This window comes from Diaphorina citri, unplaced genomic scaffold, assembly GCF_000475195.1.
Source record: "Diaphorina citri unplaced genomic scaffold, Diaci psyllid genome assembly version 1.1 scaffold1166, whole genome shotgun sequence".
NCBI lineage: Eukaryota > Metazoa > Arthropoda > Insecta > Hemiptera > Psyllidae > Diaphorina > Diaphorina citri.
In genome coordinates this window covers 24,052-43,269 of record NW_007378595.1, presented here as the reverse complement: position 1 = coordinate 43,269, position 19,218 = coordinate 24,052, and the positions used below count along the sequence as shown (strand labels likewise).

General features: G+C 40.4%; 2 protein-coding genes across 3 annotated transcripts in view; both read right to left on the bottom strand.

Annotated features, from left to right (window-relative positions):
* Nucleotides 1-809: 809 nt before the first annotated feature.
* On the bottom strand, nt 810-15,965 carry LOC103514542 (zinc finger and SCAN domain-containing protein 5A-like). 2 transcript variants are annotated; one of them, XM_008479438.3, is made up of 4 exons: nt 15,751-15,965; nt 13,785-13,966; nt 12,402-12,622; nt 810-1,356 (listed from the first exon to the last, which is right to left on the bottom strand). In XM_008479438.3, exons 3-4 carry the CDS (start codon nt 12,558-12,560, stop codon nt 1,138-1,140), a joined length of 378 nt encoding a protein of 125 aa, XP_008477660.1. In that variant the 5' UTR covers nt 12,561-12,622; nt 13,785-13,966; nt 15,751-15,965; the 3' UTR covers nt 810-1,137. The 2 variants fall into 2 exon arrangements, with proteins under 2 accessions (XP_008477660.1, XP_008477659.1); XM_008479437.3 differs by lacking the exon at nt 15,751-15,965 and adding an exon at nt 15,225-15,324.
* The window catches only part of LOC103514546, a 20,012-nt gene continuing 14,592 nt past the window's right edge, over nt 13,799-19,218 (bottom strand). The window contains exons 9-12 of the mRNA XM_026827489.1: nt 17,514-17,619; nt 16,570-16,665; nt 15,751-15,970; nt 13,799-13,966 (exon numbers count right to left, since the gene is read on the bottom strand). Of these exons, the coding sequence (XP_026683290.1) occupies nt 13,799-13,966; nt 15,751-15,970; nt 16,570-16,665; nt 17,514-17,619 (590 nt within the window). The remainder of the gene's footprint in view (nt 13,967-15,750; nt 15,971-16,569; nt 16,666-17,513; nt 17,620-19,218) is intronic.

Sequence of the window (19,218 nt, the reverse complement as noted above, 5' to 3'; positions counted from 1 at the left end):
TAGAAAGATTTATTGATTATTAATGTGGTGAAGTCGAAGTTGAAATGAATCGAAGAGAAGGCTCAGGAGGGAAAGGGCTAGAACAGCGATTCTCAACCGGGGGGTATGTGGTACCCCTGGGGGTACGCGAAAGAAAAAAAGAGTAATGGGGGACATAGAAAGCCCTCGGATTGTTGTCCAGTTTACATGTTCTGTCTAAGTAGAACGAGCATTTTCCTCATACAATTATATATAAAAAATAAATATCGAAATAAACTAAATACTGCGGTTAGTCCAGTGGTAACGGGCTAGCAACTTACTATACCTAGTATTTCGGTCACAAACAGTGGCTTAAAAAAGCCCTTGAAATGGAAGTTTAACTTAGAGAAAGGCATTAATGTACTTTTGAGTGGAAAATAAAAACCAGACAAGGTTATCACCTAAAGCGTTAATAGATCTCAGGTACCATAAGCTTTGTGCAAAACAATACTGATCCTAACCCTTAGAGCTCTATTATTGTATGGTCAAATTCTCAAATAAATGAGACCAAGATTCCAAGCCTTGGCTTGAATGGAACTCGCGCCCTCCTGTTTAACAGGCGAACGCTTTAACCTGTACGTCGAGTAACAATTAACAAAAACACTCACTATTTGTTAAATTTCTATTGTAAGGTTCGTTTATTGGTTTGCACCATCTGAGTCATGCTGTAGGTATCTGAATTCTAATTACTCCCAGGTACTTTCGGGATAGGGCTGAAAAGCCTCTTTACTTCAACTAGGTATCGGTCCGTTGTGAATGTTTTCATTGGTTTGCACCATCTGAGTCATGCTGTAGGTATCTGAATTCTAATTATTCCCAGGTACTTTCGGGATAGGGCTGAAAAGCCCCTTTAGGCCTTTACTTCAACTAGGTATCGGTCCGTTGTGAATGTTTTCGCAATAAAAGGTACGAACCTTTAGAAATTTAACCAATAATACAAACTACCACCATCTCAATCACCAAAGAAACTCAAAATACACAAATATTTAGTGTACAATTTTCAGTAATCACTTATTGTCTATCGACCTATGTTGGCTTTTCCAACATCTATGTCGATTGTCGACCTTTGGAACAATTATTTATTGCAAAAAGGCAACCAAGTGGTATATCTTACTTGAGCTACTCTTCGCAATGGGCCTCCTTCAGATGTTTGGTGAGGAAGAGGGATCTGCCATACACCTGCGGGCACAGGTGACACGGATACTTGAGTTCCTGAGCTTCATGCTTATCGTAGTGCTTCTTCAGAGCGGCCATACCGAGGAATATACGCGTGCAATGTTTACACACGTACTCTACCGTACCGTAGTGCTTACGACGCATGTGGTTAGCTCGGGTACCCTGGAGAACAGACAATGGAATTGTGTTAAACATTCTGCGAAATGGACCTCTTCTTCTTTTACTGCTGTTGGACTGAGATTTCGACTGGAGTTGAACCAGCCCTCTTCATAAGATTTTCAACAATTTCGAGACTTTCTTTATGACAAGACATTTTCTCACCCAACACTGCACCTTTTCCCTATTTGGGGTCGGCGTTACCCTCCTTTATTCTACTCCTTTATACCCTCCTATCTAACACCTCCTCTCTTCTCTCTCAAGTCTTTAATCTCCATCACATGATCCTGAATGAGTAGCGAGCATACACTACACTCGCTGCAGTTCTTGTGGAAGATCTCCTTGTGACGTTCCAACCTAAAAACCAATCATGACACTTTGGTCAGCCATGCACTGTCAGGTAGACCTGACAGGCGGAACTAATCAGGTCTACCCGATGGTGAATGACCTTAGGTCGAAGATTACCACCGTGGATTGTCTCAGGATTGAGTTCAATCCGAGGTTGACCTGGGTATTAAGTATAGAAGAATCTTCATTTAATCTCAATCCCGAGTTGGTAAGCCCTATCTGCTTCGAAAATGTTTGGTAACGGAAAAAATCTGGTTAGAAAATTTCCGCCCTGGCCGGGATTCGAACCCAGCACCTCCAGGTTGAGAGTCAGTACTCTTGACCGCTCGGCCACAGAGGTGGGCATATTACATAGCTACTCATTTTCCTCACGAGGCTGAGTGAGCAACGCAACAGCCAGTCGTGGAATCAATGATGTGTCCACCAGTAAATTCAATTTGAAATATATTTATTAATAATGTATGAAAAAAAATATGTACCTAACTGTTTTATTATTATTAGAATATCAATAAAATTGCAAATTACAAATGATTTGCAGGAAACAATTTTTTTGAACCCGCCGGGTATCGAACCCGGGTCTCCCGCGTGGGAGCTGACTAATAATCATCAGACTTACCATCGTTCCGTAGTGAAGGTGACCCTACACGTCATGCAAGACGTGGCAGTATCACCCGTGAAATCCAATACTGAAGAGTGTCGGACAGGGCGTTTGTTTTCGCCCTCTGGTGTAGGGGCGGCCGCTTTCTTAGACAGCCTTGCCTGTAGCTTTTCCTTGTAGTTGAGAAAGTCCATTACCTGGATATAGAGAGTAATTTACAATAGGTATTTAACTAAATTGTCAGTAAGTAGCCTCCGTGGCCGAGTGGGTATCACACTAGGTTTGCACTCCGGAGGTCCCGGGTTCGATTCCCGGTGGGTTTAGGGGGGTATTTAACTAAATTGTCAGTAAGTAGCCTCCGTGGCCGAGTGGGTATCACACTAGGTTTGCACTCCGGAGGTCCCGGGTTCGATTCTCGGCGGGTTTAGGGGTTTTTTTTGGCTCTGTGCTTGGATTTCGGGTTCCACTCAGCCTCGTGAGGACAATGGAGTAGCTACTTTAATCGAGTAGCGACTAGTGGTGGCATTACCAGTGTAAAATGAAGTTACGAGTAGAAGAAAATTAATAGTAAATGAGGCACTTAGTAATGCTGTGATACCCACAAAAGTTGTGAAAAAGCTCTCTGCTTTACCACAAAGATTCATAATGTAGCTCAAGTAAGATATACCACTTGGTTGCCTTTTTGCAATAAATAATTGTTCCAAAGGTCGACAATCGACATAGATGTTGGAAAAGTCAACATGGGTCGATAGACAATAAGTGATTACTTAAAATCGTACACTAAATATTTGTGTATTTTGAGTTTCTTTGGTGATTGAGATGGTGGTAGTTTGTATTATTGGTTAAATTTCTAAAGGTTCGGATCTTTTATTGCGAAAACATTCACAACGGACCGAGACCTAGTTGAAGATTGATTATTAATGTGGTGAAGTCGAAGTTGAAATGAATCGAAGAGAAGGCTCAGGAGGGAAAGGGCTAGAACAGCGATTCTCAACCGAGGGGGTATGTGGTACCCCTGGGGGTACGCGAAAGAAAAAAGAGTAATGGGGGACAGAGAAAGCCCTCGGATTGTTGTCCAGTTTATATGTTCTGTGTTAGTAGAACGAGCATTTTCCTCATACAATTATATATAAAAAATAAATATCGAAATAAACTGAATACTGCTACAATAAGAAGGGGTGGAAGAATTGGTGGGACCTTGAACCACAAGCACGGTATACCACCACAATGGCTTCCTCTACAATAAGAAGGGGTGGTACTTCTATTGTACCAAAAAGCCCAGATGTGAAATCCCGAAGTTCTCGACTCCTGAGACTGTGGCGAATCTCTAGTCAGTTCTCTTGCAAATCTTAGTGGAGTCTCAACAAAAATCACCGAGAGCTCAACTTATTTTCGTTAACTTAGTTAAATTAGTAATCATTTACTTTTTCCAGAAGTATGCAGTCATCAGGTTCTGTGATGACGATGTTATAGAAATTGTATCCACAACATGGTTAGAGGATACTGAACCCAATTCCTCCACAAATTGTGCTGGTTTCCTCAAAAAGGAGGAACCTTGAAAGCTAAAACCTATGCCCAAACCTCTGCTGATCAAGGAATGTTATACCTGTGTAAAATCCTGGGGATATATGGTAATTCTTACTCCTTCCTTCTTAAAGTACTTCAAAAATGTACAAACTGATTTCCTTAGTAATCTCTTTTCCATTTCAAAGTCAGTTCTGTTTTATTCCAGTTACTGTTCTTTTTCTATTTCCAATAAAAATATAAACTTTCAAAGATCTCAAGTTCTACTCTTAAGTATTTGTGTTCGCATTCGCCAAACGAGCAAAAGGTCTTCCCTCAAGGGAGAAGCCGCTCAGGTTATCTCGGCCCTTGCAATCTCAGACGAGAATTACAACCTCGCCAGGGATTTGCATCCAGCAAAATGCAATCTTCGGTATAACGGAAATCCCGAAGTTCTCGACTCTGAATCAGTAAGTCGGCTCTATAATGACTTACTGAAAAACAGGAAGGCAGTTGAGGCTTTGGATCTTCACCCCAATCAATAGAAAGATTTATTGATTATTAATGTGGTGAAGTCGAAGTTGAAATGAATTGAAAAGAAGGCTCAGGAGGGAAAGGGCTAGAACAGCGATTCTCAACCGAGGGGGTATGTGGTACCCCTGGGGGTACGCGAAAGAAAAAAGAGTAATGGGGGACAGAGAAAGCCCTCGGATTGTTGTCCAGTTTATATGTTCTGTGTTAGTAGAACGAGCATTTTCCTCATACAATTATATATAAAAAATAAATATCGAAATAAACTGAATACTGCGGTTAGTCCAGTGGTAACGGGCTAGCAACTTACTATACCTAGTATTTCGGTCACAAACAGTGGCTTAAAAAAGCCCTTGAAATGGAAGTTTAACTTTGAGAAATGCATTAAGTAATGTACTTTTGAGTGGAAAATAAAAACCAGGCAAGGTTATCACCTAAAGCGTTAATAGAACCTAACCTGATCTCAGGTACCATAAGCTTTGTGCAAAACAATACTGATCCTAACCCTTAGAGCTCTATTATTGTATGGTCAAATTCTCAAATAAATGAGACCAAAATTCCAAGCCTTGGCTTGAATGGAACTCGCGCTCTCCTGTTTACTTAAAGGGGGGGGGGGGGGGGGTGCTCCGTAGAGTTTACAGCAGTTGCTTGGTGCTCCGCGGCCAACAAAAGTTTGAGAACCACTGCTCTAATGTATAGGTTTGGTTTTGCAGGCGACTACGCGCTACTACTTAAAATTCGCACGTTTATGAGATTACCCTTAAGATAGTTTTCACAAATGAGAAAAATTTGAAGTTTTCGTCAACAAATAAGGTATAGTTAAATTATAATAATCTGTTCAACTTACCCGTATGGATTCTTTCATGGCAAACTTTCTCCGCCAGAATGTAGAAGTGTTTGTGACAGTAGTTGCATGTGTAGGTGCGCCGGTCCGAGTGAATCTTGAGATGATTCTTTAGCATGTCCGGATCGAAGAATTCTGCCGTGCAGTAGGGACATCTTTCCTTCTGAATCATCATCACCTTGTTCTGAGGAAGAAAGCGAACAGGATAACTTAATTGATTGGTCGTTTCTTTGTTCGTCCGTCTGTCTGTTGGTTAGTTAGTTTGATAGATTGCTTCTTTGTTTATTCGTCTGTTTCTTTGTTTATTCGTCGTGGTTCGCAAATCACGAACCACCCTGTATTTATAATTTTCCATTTATTGGTTTTTTAGAACAACTCTCTCATCAAATAAATTGTTAACAAATGGTATACCCATCCGTAAAAGCCGAAGCTTGTGCCACGGACTACCCTTAAGACAGTTTTCATAAATGAGAAAAAATTGAAGTTTTCATCAACAAATAAAGTATAGGTAGTTAAATTATAATAATCTGTTCAACTTACCCGTATGGATTCTCTCATGGCAAACTTTTTCCGCCAGAATGTAGAAGTGTTTGTGACAGTAGTTGCATGTGTAGGTGCGCCGGTCCGAGTGAATCTTGAGATGATTCTTCAGCATGTCCGGATCGAAGAATTCTGCTGTACAGTAGGGACATCTTTCCTTCTGAATCATCATCACCTTGTTCTGAGGAAGAAAGCAAACAGGATAATTTAATTGATTGGTCGTTTCTTTGTTCGTCCGTCTGTCTGTTGGTTTGTTAGTTTGATAGATTGCTTCTTTGTTTATTCGTCTGTTTATTTGTTTGCCTGTTCGTTAGTTTGTTGGTTTATTTATACCTAAGCAGGTGAAAAAAACCACTTTGGTCATATCTTATATTAAGTTGTACCAGCAAATAAAGATGAAGGGAAGTGGGAGAAAAGTTGAGTTGACAATGCCGAAAAACATTGAAACTCTATTTCGTGTTACTATGTATAAGCCAGGTAGCATTTCAAATTACCAACAACTGTTAAGAAAGACCAATAAACTTACCTCTCCCACGTGAAAAAATCATTACCTTCAGCATGTCCGGATCGAAGAATTCTGCTGTACAGTAGGGACATCTTTCCTTCTGAATCATCATCACCTTGTTCTGAGGAAGAAAGGAAACAGGATAATTTAATTGATTGGTCGTTTCTTTGTTCGTCCGTCTGTCTGTTGGTTAGTTAGTTTGATAGATTGCTTCTTTGTTTATTCGCCTGTTTATTTGTTTGCTTGTTCGTTAGTTTGTTGGTTTATTTATACCTAAGCAGGTGAAAAAAACCACTTTGGCCATATCTTATATTAAGTTGTACCAGCGAATAAAGATGAAGGGAAGTGGGAGAAAAGTTGAGTTTTTTTTTATTAATATTTATTAGAGTGTGAGTTGACAATGCCGAAAAACCTTGAAACTCTATTTCGTGTTACTATGTATAAGCCAGGTAGCATTTCAAATTACCAACAATTGTTAAGAAGGACCAATAAACTTACCTCTCCCACGTGAAAAAATCATTGTTGAGAAGTAATGGAGACACGAAAAATTGGTGATGAAAGTTAACACAAAATGAGAAAATCGGGAAGAACATGATGGCGGTGATATCCAGTTAAACACGAAAAAAACTTAATAATGGAAAGTATGAAAAGAAATGACACCTAATAAAAATTAAATCAACTGCGCTGCGGTAATGAACTCTTTGGAAACAAACGAACAACTGACTGATGGACTGAATAAAATCTGAATCGGAACACTCATTCAAAGCAAAGACCCTTGAAATGAGACTATAGAGGGGTGAGTAATTCACCAATGAGAGACATTCAATCCCACGATAAAACAAAGGGTTTCGGGAATCCCGTCATTGACGACAATAATACCTGGAAAATAACCTTGGCGCCCTCAACATCATGATTAATGACCTTCGAGGAAAAAAATAATGTTAAATGGAGCCGGAAGGGATTAAACCATGTAGGTACCTAAAAAAAATAATAAAAATAATCTTCCAGAAAAAAAAAAAAAGAAAAATCAAGCCAGAATGTATTGCAAAAAGGTCATCATAAATCATAAGCTTCTAAATATAGATTGTTGGAACGTTACAGAATTGCAATATAGCGACGCTGTATAAATGCTGTAAACAAAGTTGTAGTTTCTTTGTGTTATTATGTCACAACTTTGGTGCTCATTGCAGCATTGTAGGATTTTCCCAATATCTCAATAATCCTAAAATCCACCGGTCGCTATGCGCATTTATATATTTTCTGTTTCTTTTTTCAACTCCTAGTTTACTTACAGGTTTGATATTATTCAGGAATTTGACACCGGATTTGACTGGCTCCACTTTGTTGACCCCATCATCAACACCTACAATATACTCTTCTATTTCCACCTGCTGATGGACATCTGCATTCTCCTTGTTGACACTGCCCTCGTTCTCAGACATGTCTACGTCTTCCGAGTAGCCAGATAACGTCTGAAATTGGAAACCAAAACAATTAGATCACACACATCAAATCAAATTAAGGAGCGCGGTAGTGCTCCGCCCCGCCAAGTCAAGGCTGAGTGGACCCCGCAACAGCCAGTCACGGAATCAATCATTTGCATGATACAAATTTCATGACCTCGCCGGGAATCGAACCCGGGCCTCCCGCGTGCAAGGCGAGCGCAGTGACCACTACGCAATGGGAGCTGACTATAATAGAGTATCTACGAGTACAAACCTTTATCCACTATCGACTGTTCTCCTGTCATCACGAGGCTGAGTGGGCCCCGCAACAGCCAGTCACGGTATCAATCATTTGCATGATACAAATTTCTTGACCCCGCCGGGAATCGAATCCGGGTCTCCCGCGTGCAAGGCGAGCGCAATGACCACTACGCCATGGGAGCTGACTATAATAGAGTATCTACGAGTACAAACCTTTATCCACTATCGACTGTTCTCCTGTCGTAAAAAATTTTTTTTTTTTTTTTTTTTTTTTTTTTTTTCTTGAGGTTAACAACTTTGGTGAAGTTTGTAAAACTTTGTTAAACAAATATATGTAGAAACAAACACACAACAAATATAGGTACCTAACTACATACAATATTATTTTTTCCTCCCTGTTTTTTGTTTTTTAGGCATCAAGACTCTTCTGACTGTTCTCTCTGTTTCTTAAATCTTCCTATGAACTCCGTTTATCTTTTTTCTTGTCCTGCCTTGGAAGCAAGTACAGACATTGTAGGAAAATATTGGGATGCGCAAAAAAATGGCCTAATGGTCAATTCTTGACATTAGCTAACAACAACAAGGTTTTTTTTCTGTTTCTTTTTTCAACTCCTAGTTTACTTACAGGTTTGATATTCTTCAGGAATTTGACACCGGATTTGACTGGCTCCACTTTGTTGAGCCCATCATCAACACCTACAATATACTCTTCTATTTCCACCTGCTGATGGACATCTGCTTTGTTGACCCCATCATCAACACCTACAATATACTCTTCTATTTCCACCTGCTGATGGACATCTGCATTCTCCTTGTTAACACTGCCCTCGTTTTCAGACATGTCTACGTCTTCCGAGTAGCCAGATAACGTCTGAAATTGGAAACCAAAATAATTAGATCACACAAATCAAATCAAATTAAGGAGCGCGGTAGTGCTCCGCCCCGCCAAGTCAAGAAAGTTTGACCGTCATGAATTATTTGTGGTAAAGCAGAGAGCTATTTCACAACTTTTGTGGATACTACAGCATTACTAAGTGCCTCCTTTACTATTAATTGTCATTCATCATCAATCTTTTTACACTGGTGATGCCGCCGCTGGTCGCTACTCGCTACCCCGAACTCCAAGCACAGAGCTGAAAAATCCTCGGCTCCGCCGGGAATCGAACCCGGGTCTTCTGCGTGCAAGCCGAGTGTGAAACCCACTCGGCCACCGAAGTCGGAATAATAATAATAATTCGGGAGGTCTTCTTCATTATTTTGAAGCTTCGTTTCTTAATAATACTTACTTAATATTAATGAGAAGTTTTCTATTCATCGCAATTCACAATTGAGTAATTCACTTTTTTAATGAAGCGCTGTAAGTACTAGTGTACTTTTAGGGTATTCTTTTAACTTAATTACCTATTCTTCGAACCCAACTTACCGCATCGGTATCTTCAGTGAATACATCGTCACACTCGTGGTGTTCCCAAGTATCTAACTCTCTCCCACACAAGTTGCATTTCCAGAAGATCTTGTACTTGACACCTTGGGGAATAAAAGGAATTTTAATTGTTTTAAACATAAATCTTCTTCTTCCTAACCTTTTCATATTTAAATAGGGTAGGCGTAAATGTCGTTCCCCGCTTAATACAGTACGCTAAATTTCATGACTAGACTTGGACTCAAACTAGAAACCTCCAGATTCAGAGTCCACCGTGATAACTACTATATCACTGAGGTTGGTACCTACAGAAAAAATTCCAACTATTACTCCTTTTTTTATGAGGACGTAAAGACATAAATATTCAGAAATGGTCTTCTAAAAGGATTCTTCCCAAATTTGAGCTCTAGTTCACTTCGTTCGGTGAAACTAAAGTCCATATTCATATTTCTAGTTGGAATGCAGAACCTATCAAGAGATGAGGAGAATGGCTCAGGATAGAGATGAGTGGAGAAGAAAAACCAATACAAAACCAATCTTTAGATAGGTCAGCTCCCATGGCGTAGTGGTCACTGCGCTCGCCTTGCACGCGGGAGACCTGGGTTCGATTCCGGGCGGGGTCAAGAAATTTGTATCATGCAAAAGTTACCATTGTAACTTCTAACTTCTTTGACTTCTTCTTCTTTCTAACTTCTAACTAACTAACCCAACCCAACATAAATTTGATTTTATTTATTTAATTGACACCTATTTTTCATATGTTCCAGGTAGTGCCAAGCGAGGGTCCCCTCGAACCTAAAATTCTCCGCACATGCTCACAATGTGTCAAAGTGAAAAACTCTATCTATAATTTGAGGAAGCACATGCGAGAGGTGCATGGAGATATGAGTATTGTGCTAGATGGTGAATCGACAGGAGAACAGTCGATAGTGGATAAAGGTTTCTGTGGCATTCATCAGATCTGCTTCAACCTCCTGCTCAACATCCTGCACCAAAGGACTCAGATGGAAATCTTTTGAATCCTGTGACTCATGTTCTTCTTCATCTTGGGATACTGTCTACCCCTCTCCGTTCAAAAGATACAGCGCCAAAATCTTTCTTGAAATAAGGAGTGTGCGTCAGCTTCTGCCAGTAGAATGGATGATACCAGCATAGAAGAATGTGTATCAGCTCCTGCCAGCAGAATGGATGACTCGACAAACATGAAGGAGTGTGCGTCAGCTTCTGCCAGCAGAATGGATGACTCGACCAGCATGAACGTCAGCTCCTGCCAGCAGAGCAGAATGGATGATTCAATCATTGACGAGTGTGCATCAGATGATTCAGACATCTTTGATGAAGTTGATGACGTAGATAAGGACCCTGACTATATCTATGGAGATATTCCTAAGAAAACATTCACACGAAGTTTGCCTTCCTAGAAAATAGAATTTTCTAAAGGGAACGAAAGGAAATCAAACCCGCATTGCGAGTACCTTGATTGTAATGATGAGGTTTTTTCAGGCTGCTCATTATGCGAATGTTTCCTGTGCTATACCCATTTCTTGTTAGACGAAATGTGTGAAAATCACAAACCACACATTATTAGAGAGGAGAAAACAAAGAAAATACAATGTAGGGGAGACAGGGGCATGTCGGCGCACCCGGCTTATCTCGACTTAAGACATGCTCAAATCTGTCGAGTTCAAAACTGAAGGTTTAGAAATCAGTTCTTTTATCCTGGAAACTCCAGTAGTTGTAAAGCCGCGCGCTTGGAAGGGAGAGATAAAAATCTATAGTTTGATTACGTAAGTAAATTTTCGCACTTTTAAATTTAATCTCTTAATTAAATTTTTAATTTAAGAAAATGGACCATTTTGCCCACTTGGTCGCAAGAGATGTGGCCCATATTGTAGATAACAGCGAAGAAGCCGATGATTCACCCAAGATTCACCAACATCTGTAGCAAACAGATCAGTGTTGGATAAAAAGTCCATCTACCGTTGAACCTTTGACACGTTTGGCAACGTAGCCTACTTTTTAGATGACTCCTTGCTGCCATATTCAAATGGATAAGGTATAGCATAGAAGAATGTGTATCAGCTCCTGCCAGCAGAATGGATAACTCGACAAACATGAAGGAGTGTGCGTCAGCTTCTGCCAGTAGAATGGATGACTCGACAAACATGAAGGAGTGTGCGTCAGCTTCTGCCAGCAGAATGGATGATCTTGTTTTACATTAGGAATATAGGAAGTTTTGGCGGTAAAATTTAAAATTTCATCAGCTGATTTTTTTTTAATCGTCAATTTTTACGCCCACTACCAAATTTCTTCCATTTAATTATCCCCACTCCTGGAAAATCCTAATGTCAATGCGCATACATTACGAAAGGAAAATGGGCTTCTTCTTCAACCTTATTTCTCCACCTCAGTTTTAGTCTCCCTCTTTTTCTCTTAACCTGTACGGCCAGTTTCTCGACTTTTTCTCTCTCCAATATGTCACTTTCTGGCTGATACAAAAAGATAGCTTTTCTTTCTCCTGCCATCACTATGGAGCAGTTGCAAATGGGTAAAAATATTAATAAATGGTTGATTCCTGCGTAAGAAGTAGTGCAAAATCCAAATCTGAGGTCAAACTTCGAAAAATGAGAGCGTATGCCGTGACGTCAAAGTTCACGATTTACCGGTATTTTTTAAATCGATTTATCTCGGGCTCTAGAAGTCGTAGAAGAAAAAGGAAAATTCCGTTGATCCTCATTTTTCCTGCTCTATGACTTTGCAATATCGCCCAAGTAAGCGCAGCTGATCTCGGGCAGAAACGCTTGCGCACAAACAAACGAAGCGGGAGTCATAAATTATGACGTCATCGCCTACGGAAGCGTATGCCGTGACGTCAAAATTCACGATTTACCGGTATTTTTTAAATCGATTTATCTCGGGCTCTAGAAGTCGTAGAAGAAAAAGGAAAACTCCGTTGGTCCTCATTTTTCCTGCTCTATGACTTTGCAATATCACCCAAGTAAGCGCAACGGATCTATTCGGGGGAAGCTAAAGCCGCTACAAAATCAACTTACCGTATTAGTGAACATCTTGGGGCACAGTTTACACTTGAAGCGAGGCGTGTTGTCGTGGCGCTGCTTGTGCACGATAAGAGAGGAGTTGGTCACAAACCGAGCTAGACAAAGGTCACACTGGTAGCGACGGTCGTTCAAATGAACATGACGCTGGTGCATGGTCAGGGAGAACTTCTTGCGGAATGCTTTACCACACTCCTCACAAGCATATGGCTTCACACCTGAGGACAAGACAATACAAACGTGTTAAGCATATGAGAGCAGTGTGGCTATCTTTCCTTCTGAAACGTGATGGAAGTGTGGCTATCATTACCTACAATACAATATTATGGGAAAACTTTGAACTACATCTTTCTGAATCTCCATGACCTCACGTGACCTCACTACCATGTGTTTCTCTATCTTTAGGCTTGTCTCACATTAAAAGCGTAGAAACCCAAACTTATGAAAATGATAATACAAACGTGTTAAGCATATGAGAGCAGTGTGGCTATCTTTCCTTCTGAAACGTGATGGAAGTGTGGCTATCATTACCTACAATACAGTATTATTGGAAAACTTTGAACTACATCTTTCTGAATCTCCATGAACTCACGTGACGTGATGGTAGTGTGTTTCTCTACCTTTAGGCTTGTGTCACATTAAAAGCGTAGAAACCCAAACTTATGAAAATGATGGAGACCCTCTATAGCAGGGGTGGCCATAAAGTGGCTCACTACAAGCATGCGGCTCGCGAGACGATTATCTGAAGATCAGAATTTCCATCAGACTGAATTCTGAAGATTGTAGACCTAAATTTTCAAAAACTTCGCCTGAGGCGTGGCTCGCCCCGAATCGGCTTTATGGGATTGCGGCACCCGAAGGTAAGCTTAGTGACCAGTTATGCTCTAATGCAGTGGTTCCCAAACTGTGCTCCGCGGAGCACAGTGCTCCGCGAAGAGCTTTCAGGTGCTCCGCGAAGAGCTTCCAGGTACTCCGCATAGTTTTATTTTTCTTACCGCATTAAAAAAAAAAAAAAAAAATCGCACGAATATGTTTAGTGAAATGGGAAGTATTGGAACAAACCGTACGGACCGTACGCTAATGAACATTTCCGAATCATTCCGAATTATTTTTGAAAAATTCCTAAAGGGTTGGGGGGGGGTGTTCCGTAGCGTACGGTCCGTACGGCTTGTTGCTTGGTGCTCCGCGGGCCAACAAAAGTTTGAGGACCCACTGCTCTAATGTATAGGTTGGTTTTGCAGGCGACTACGCGCTACTACTTAAAATTCCCCACGTTAGAGATTACCCTTAAGACAGTTTTCACAAATGAGAAAAAATTTGAAGTTTTCATCAACAAATAAAGTATAGGTAGTTAAAATTATAATAATCTGTTCAACTTACCCGTATGGATTCTTTCATGGCAAACTTTCTCCGCCAGAATGTAGAAGGTGTTTGTGACAGTAGTTGCATGTGTAGGTGCGCCGGTCCGAGTGAATCTTGAGATGATTCTTTAGCATGTCCGGATCGAAGAATTCTGCTGTACAGTAGGGACATCTTTCCTTCTGAATCATCATCACCTTGTTCTGAGGAAGAAAGCAAACAGGATAATTAATTGATTGGTCGTTTCTTTGTTCGTCCGTCTGTCTGTTGGTTTAGTTAGTTTGATAGATTGCTTCTTTGTTTATTCGTCTGTTTATTTGTTTATTCGTCCTGTTTATTGTTTGCTTGTTCGTTAGTTTGTTGGTTTATTTATACCTAAGCAGGTGAAAAAAACCACTTTGGTCATATCTTATATTAAGTTGTACCAGCGAATAAAGATGAAGGGAAGTGGAGAAAAGTTGAGTTTGAGATTAGAGTGTTGAGTTGACAATGCCGAAAAACATTGAAACTCTATTTCGTGTTTACTATGTATAAGCCAGGGTAGCATTTTCAAATTACCAACAACTGTTAAGAAGGACCAATAAACTTACCTCTCCCACGTGAAAAAATCATTATTGAGAAGTAATGGAGACACGAAAAATTGGTGATGAAAGTTAACACAAAATGAGAAAATCGGGAAGAACATGATGGCGGTGATATCCCAGTTAAAACACGAAAAAAACTTAATAATGGAAAGTATGAAAAGAAATGACACCTAATAAAAATTAAATCAACTGCGCTGCGGTAGTGAACTCTTTGGAAACAAACGAACAACTGACTGATGGACTGAATAAAATCTGAATCGGAACACTCATTCAAAGCAAAGACCCTTGAAATGAGACTATAGAGGGGTGAGAATTCACCAATGAGAGACATTCAATCCCACGATAAAACAAAGGGTTTCGGGAATCCCGCCATTGACGACAAAAATACCTGGAAAATAACCTCGGCGCCTCAAACACCATGATTAATGACCTTCGAGGAAAAAAATAATGTTAAATGGAGCCGGAAGGGATTAAACCATGTAGGTACCTCAAAATAAAAATAATCTTCCAGAAAAAAAAAAGCCAGAATGTATTGCAAAAAGGTCATCATAAATCATAAGCTTCTAAATATAGATTGTTGGAACGTTACAGAATATAGCGACGCTGTATAAATTCATAAATGAATCTTATGAGGGGGAAAAATCTTTCATCAAACCTCTTAAAAAAACAGCAGTAGTTGGGTGGAAGAGCTCATTCAGAAGAAGAATTTTTTTTTTTTTGCCAATTTTGTTTGTTCTGAAATGAAAATAATCTTACATATTATTCAGAGTTAATTGCAAAGATTTAGTAGACTTACTTTATTCCATCTTCAAATTCCAAAGAAGAAATTTATCATGAACCATGATGAAGTAAGTCTAATTATTAAAAGTAAGCTCACCTGATGGACTAGCCTATGATAGCCAAGGTGTTCCTCACTTGCAAACGAGCTGTTGCACTCCCTGCACGTAAACTCTATGGCTTTCATTTGCAGGGAATTACAGTGGTAACGGGCTAGCAACTTACTATACCTAGTATTTCGGTCACAAACAGTGGCTTAAAAAAGCCCTTGAAATGGAAGTTTAACTTTGAGAAATGCATTAAGTAATGTACTTTTGAGTGGAAAATAAAAACCAGGCAAGGTTATCACCTAAAGCGTTAATAGAACCTAACCTGATCTCAGGTACCATAAGCTTTGTGCAAAACAATACTGATCCTAACCCTTAGAGCTCTATTATTGTATGGTCAAATTCTCAAATAAATGAGACCAAAATTACAAGCCTTGGCTTGAATGGAACTCGCGCCCTCCTGTTTACCAGTTAATTGCAAAGATTTAGTAGACTTACTTTATTCCATCTTCAAATTCCAAAGAAGAAATTTATCATGAACCATGATGAAGTAAGTCCAACTATTAAAAGTAAGCTCACCTGATGGACTAGCCTATGATAGCCAAGGTGTTCCTCGGATGCAAACGAGCTGTTGCACTCCCTGCACGTAAACTCTATGGCTTTCATTTGCAGGGAATTGTCGGATGTATCCCTGTTGTGTCCTTTCATATGAATCTCCATCACATGATCCTGAATGAGTAGCGAGCATACACTACACTCGCTGCAGTTCTTGTGGAAGATCTCCTTGTGACGTTCCAACCTGAAAACCAATCACGACACTTTGGTCAGCCATGCACTATCAGGTAGACCTGACAGGCGGAACTAATCAGGTCTACCCGATAGTGAATGACCTTAGGTCGAAGTTTACCACCGTGGATTGTCTCAGGATTGAGTTCGATCCGAGGTTGACCTGGCTATTAAGTATAGAAGAATCTTCATTTAATCTCAATCCCGAGTTGGTAAGCCCTATCTGCTTCGAAAATGTTTGGTACCGGAAAAATCTGGTTAGAAAATTTCCGCCCTGACCGGGATTCGAACCCAGCACCTCCAGGTTGAGAGTCAGTGCTCTTGACCGCTCGGCCACAGAGGTGGACATATTACATAGCTACTCATTTTCCTCACGAGGCTGAGTGAGCAACGCAACAGCCAGTCATGGAATCAATGATGTGTCCACCAGTAAATTCAATTTTGAAATATATTTAATAATGTATGAAAAATATGTACCTAACTGTTTTTATTATTATTATTATAATATCATTAAAATTGCAAATTACAAATAATTTGCAGGAAACAAATTTTTCGAACCCGCCGGGTATCGAACCCGGGTCTCCCGCGTGGGAGCTGACTAATAATATCCGCAACGAAGCAGGTAGATCGCCTGGCTTGACGATTTCATACTTGGGTTTCTTACTGGGTGGCTGAGATTCATCTCCGTCTTCTGTATCCTCACCATGACTGAAACACAAACGTGAATGGTTAGCCCTGTAACTTTGTTAAGGTGTGTCCACACATAGTCGACGTATGTGAATTTATTGTGGATCGATGTCGATTGACAGCCGGTCGAATATGTGTGGACACACCTTTACAGTTCCCAATATCAATTCTGAAATAAAGATTATAAATAATTATTGACAGCCGGTCGAATATGTGTGGACACACCTTTACAGTTCCCAATATCAATTCTGAAATAAAGATTATAAATAATTAAAAAAAAAAGTTCATTATATCTACGACCTTCGTGGCCGAATGGGTATCAGGGTATCACACTAGGCTTGCATGCCGGAGGTCCGGGTTCAATACCCGGCTGAAACAAAGTACATACTACATACTTTAAACAAGGTTTTATTTACTTATTTGTAAACTTTACACACTAGGCTTGCATGCCGGAGGTCCGGGTTCAATACCCGGCTGAAACAAAGTACATACTACATACTTTAAACAAGGTTTTATTTACTCATTTGTAAACTTTACTTAGGAGGTCCGGGTTCAATACCCGGCTGAAACAAAGTACATACTACATACTTTAAACAAGGTTTTATTTACTTATTTGTAAACTTTACTTGTGAAATATAGAGGACCTTGTTTAGACTGCGGGAGTAAGGGGACTTTTTAGTCTTATTCGAGCAAACTCGTCACACTCACGCCCTCCATCCCATGGCTTCTCAAGTAGTCCTCGAGGTCATTGATAAAAATGACAAAGTTGAGGGGTGAAATATAGAAGACCTTGTTTAGACTGCGGGAGTAAGGGGACTTTTTAGTCTTATTCGAGCAGGATAAACACGGTATATTCTATTTTACTTTACCTTTCCGCCACCAAACTCTCAATGGCACAGTCCGTTTCGTCTTGTTCTGTTTTGAGATCCATATCCACTATAAGTGCCTGTGGGGCTGCACTGTCCGGGTCAGTCGCTGGAAATAATAGAACCCAGTGAATTAAGTGGCAGCGAATGCCTAAGGCAATAAATTCTCCCCCGGTTTTAACTTTACATTTCCTTACTTGTAATAAACAAATCTACAAATCCCTGGATAAGCAGCTGACTGATGGGATAAAGAGGGACTTGAACAGTGTATGCGGATTTAACTTTACATTTCCTTACTTGTAATAAACAAATCTACAAATCCCTGGATAAGCAGCAGACTGATGGGATAAAGAGGGACTTGAACAGTGTATAATCTAGATTCTAGCCAGCCTAGTTAGCTTGATTGGTAGCGCGACTACCTTGTAAGCGCTCGGCCGCGGGTTCGATTCCCGCCCGGGGCGGATTTTGTCCTGAACAGATAATAAACTAAAATAAACTACTTACGTATGCTGATCAAGGATCGGACGTCCTCGGGCAAATTCGACGCGTTGAAGAGATCCATATCCACTATAAGTGCCTGTGGGGCTGCACTGTCCGGGTCAGTCGCTGGAAATAATAGAACCCAGTGAATTAAGTGGCAGAGAATGCCTAAGGTCTTAAATTCTCCCCCGGATTTAACTTTACATTTCCTTACTTGTAATAAACAAATCTACAAATCCCTGGATAAGCAGCAGACTGATGGGATAAAGAGGGACTTTAACAGTGTATAATCCAGATTCTAGCCAGCCTAGTTAGCTTGATTGGTAGGGCGACTACCTTGTAAGCGCTCGGCCGCGGGTTCGATTCCCGCCCGGGGCGGATTTTGTCCTGAACAGATAATGAAATAAAATAAGCTACTTACGTAAGCAGATCAAGGATCGGACGTCCTCGGGCAAATTCGACGCGTTGAGGATTTCGATCCTCCTCTTCTGTTTGCGCGCCTCCCGTAACAATTTCCGTCTCATGAGGAAGTAGCTTTCCAAGCACATGGACGACATATGTTTAAGCTCCAAATGTTTGAGCAACTTGTTGTGAGTTTCGAGCACCTGGGCGTAACACAGCTGACAGGTTCGCTCCTCGATGTCCAACTCGTACACCTGAACAGGAAAGGGTTAAGAATTATAAAAATCGTACACCTGAACAACAAGGAGTTAAGAATTATAAAACTCGTACAGCTGAACAACAAGGGGTTAAGAATTATAAAACTCGTACAGCTGGACAACAAGGCGTTAAGAATTAGAACAATCCAAGGAAAAAAGGACAAAAAAGAAATCATTTATTTAGAGAATATCGAAGTGAAAAAATAAATTAGGATAAAAGGAAGGAAATAATGGCTGGCCGGCCGAAGTTCGAGAAATGTACGGTTAGAGTTCGCCAAGTCCAAGTCAAGCTATAGCAGGGGTGGCCATAAAGTGGCTCACTACAAGCATGCGGCTCGCGAGACGATTATCTGAAGATCAGAATTTCCATCAGACTGAATTCTGAAGATTGTAGACCTAAATTTTCAAAAACTTCGCCTGAGGCGTGGCTCGTCCCGAATCGGCTTTATGGGATTGCGGCACCCGAAGGTAAGCTTAGTGACCAGTTATGCTCTAATGTATAGGTCTGATTTTGCAGGCAACTACGCGCTACTACTTAAAATTCGCACGTTTATTAATTTAATTTTATA

Excerpts from the sequence above, each read along its gene's own strand:
- LOC103514542 (XM_008479438.3), bottom strand. The coding sequence starts at position 12,560 with ATGCACCAGCGTCATGTTCATTTGAACGACCGTCGCTACCAGTGTGAC. Across the intron at positions 1,357-12,401 it reads CCAAGATGTTCACTAATACG|GGTACCCGAGCTAACCACAT; the intron begins GTAAGTTGATTT and ends TCTGTTCTCCAG.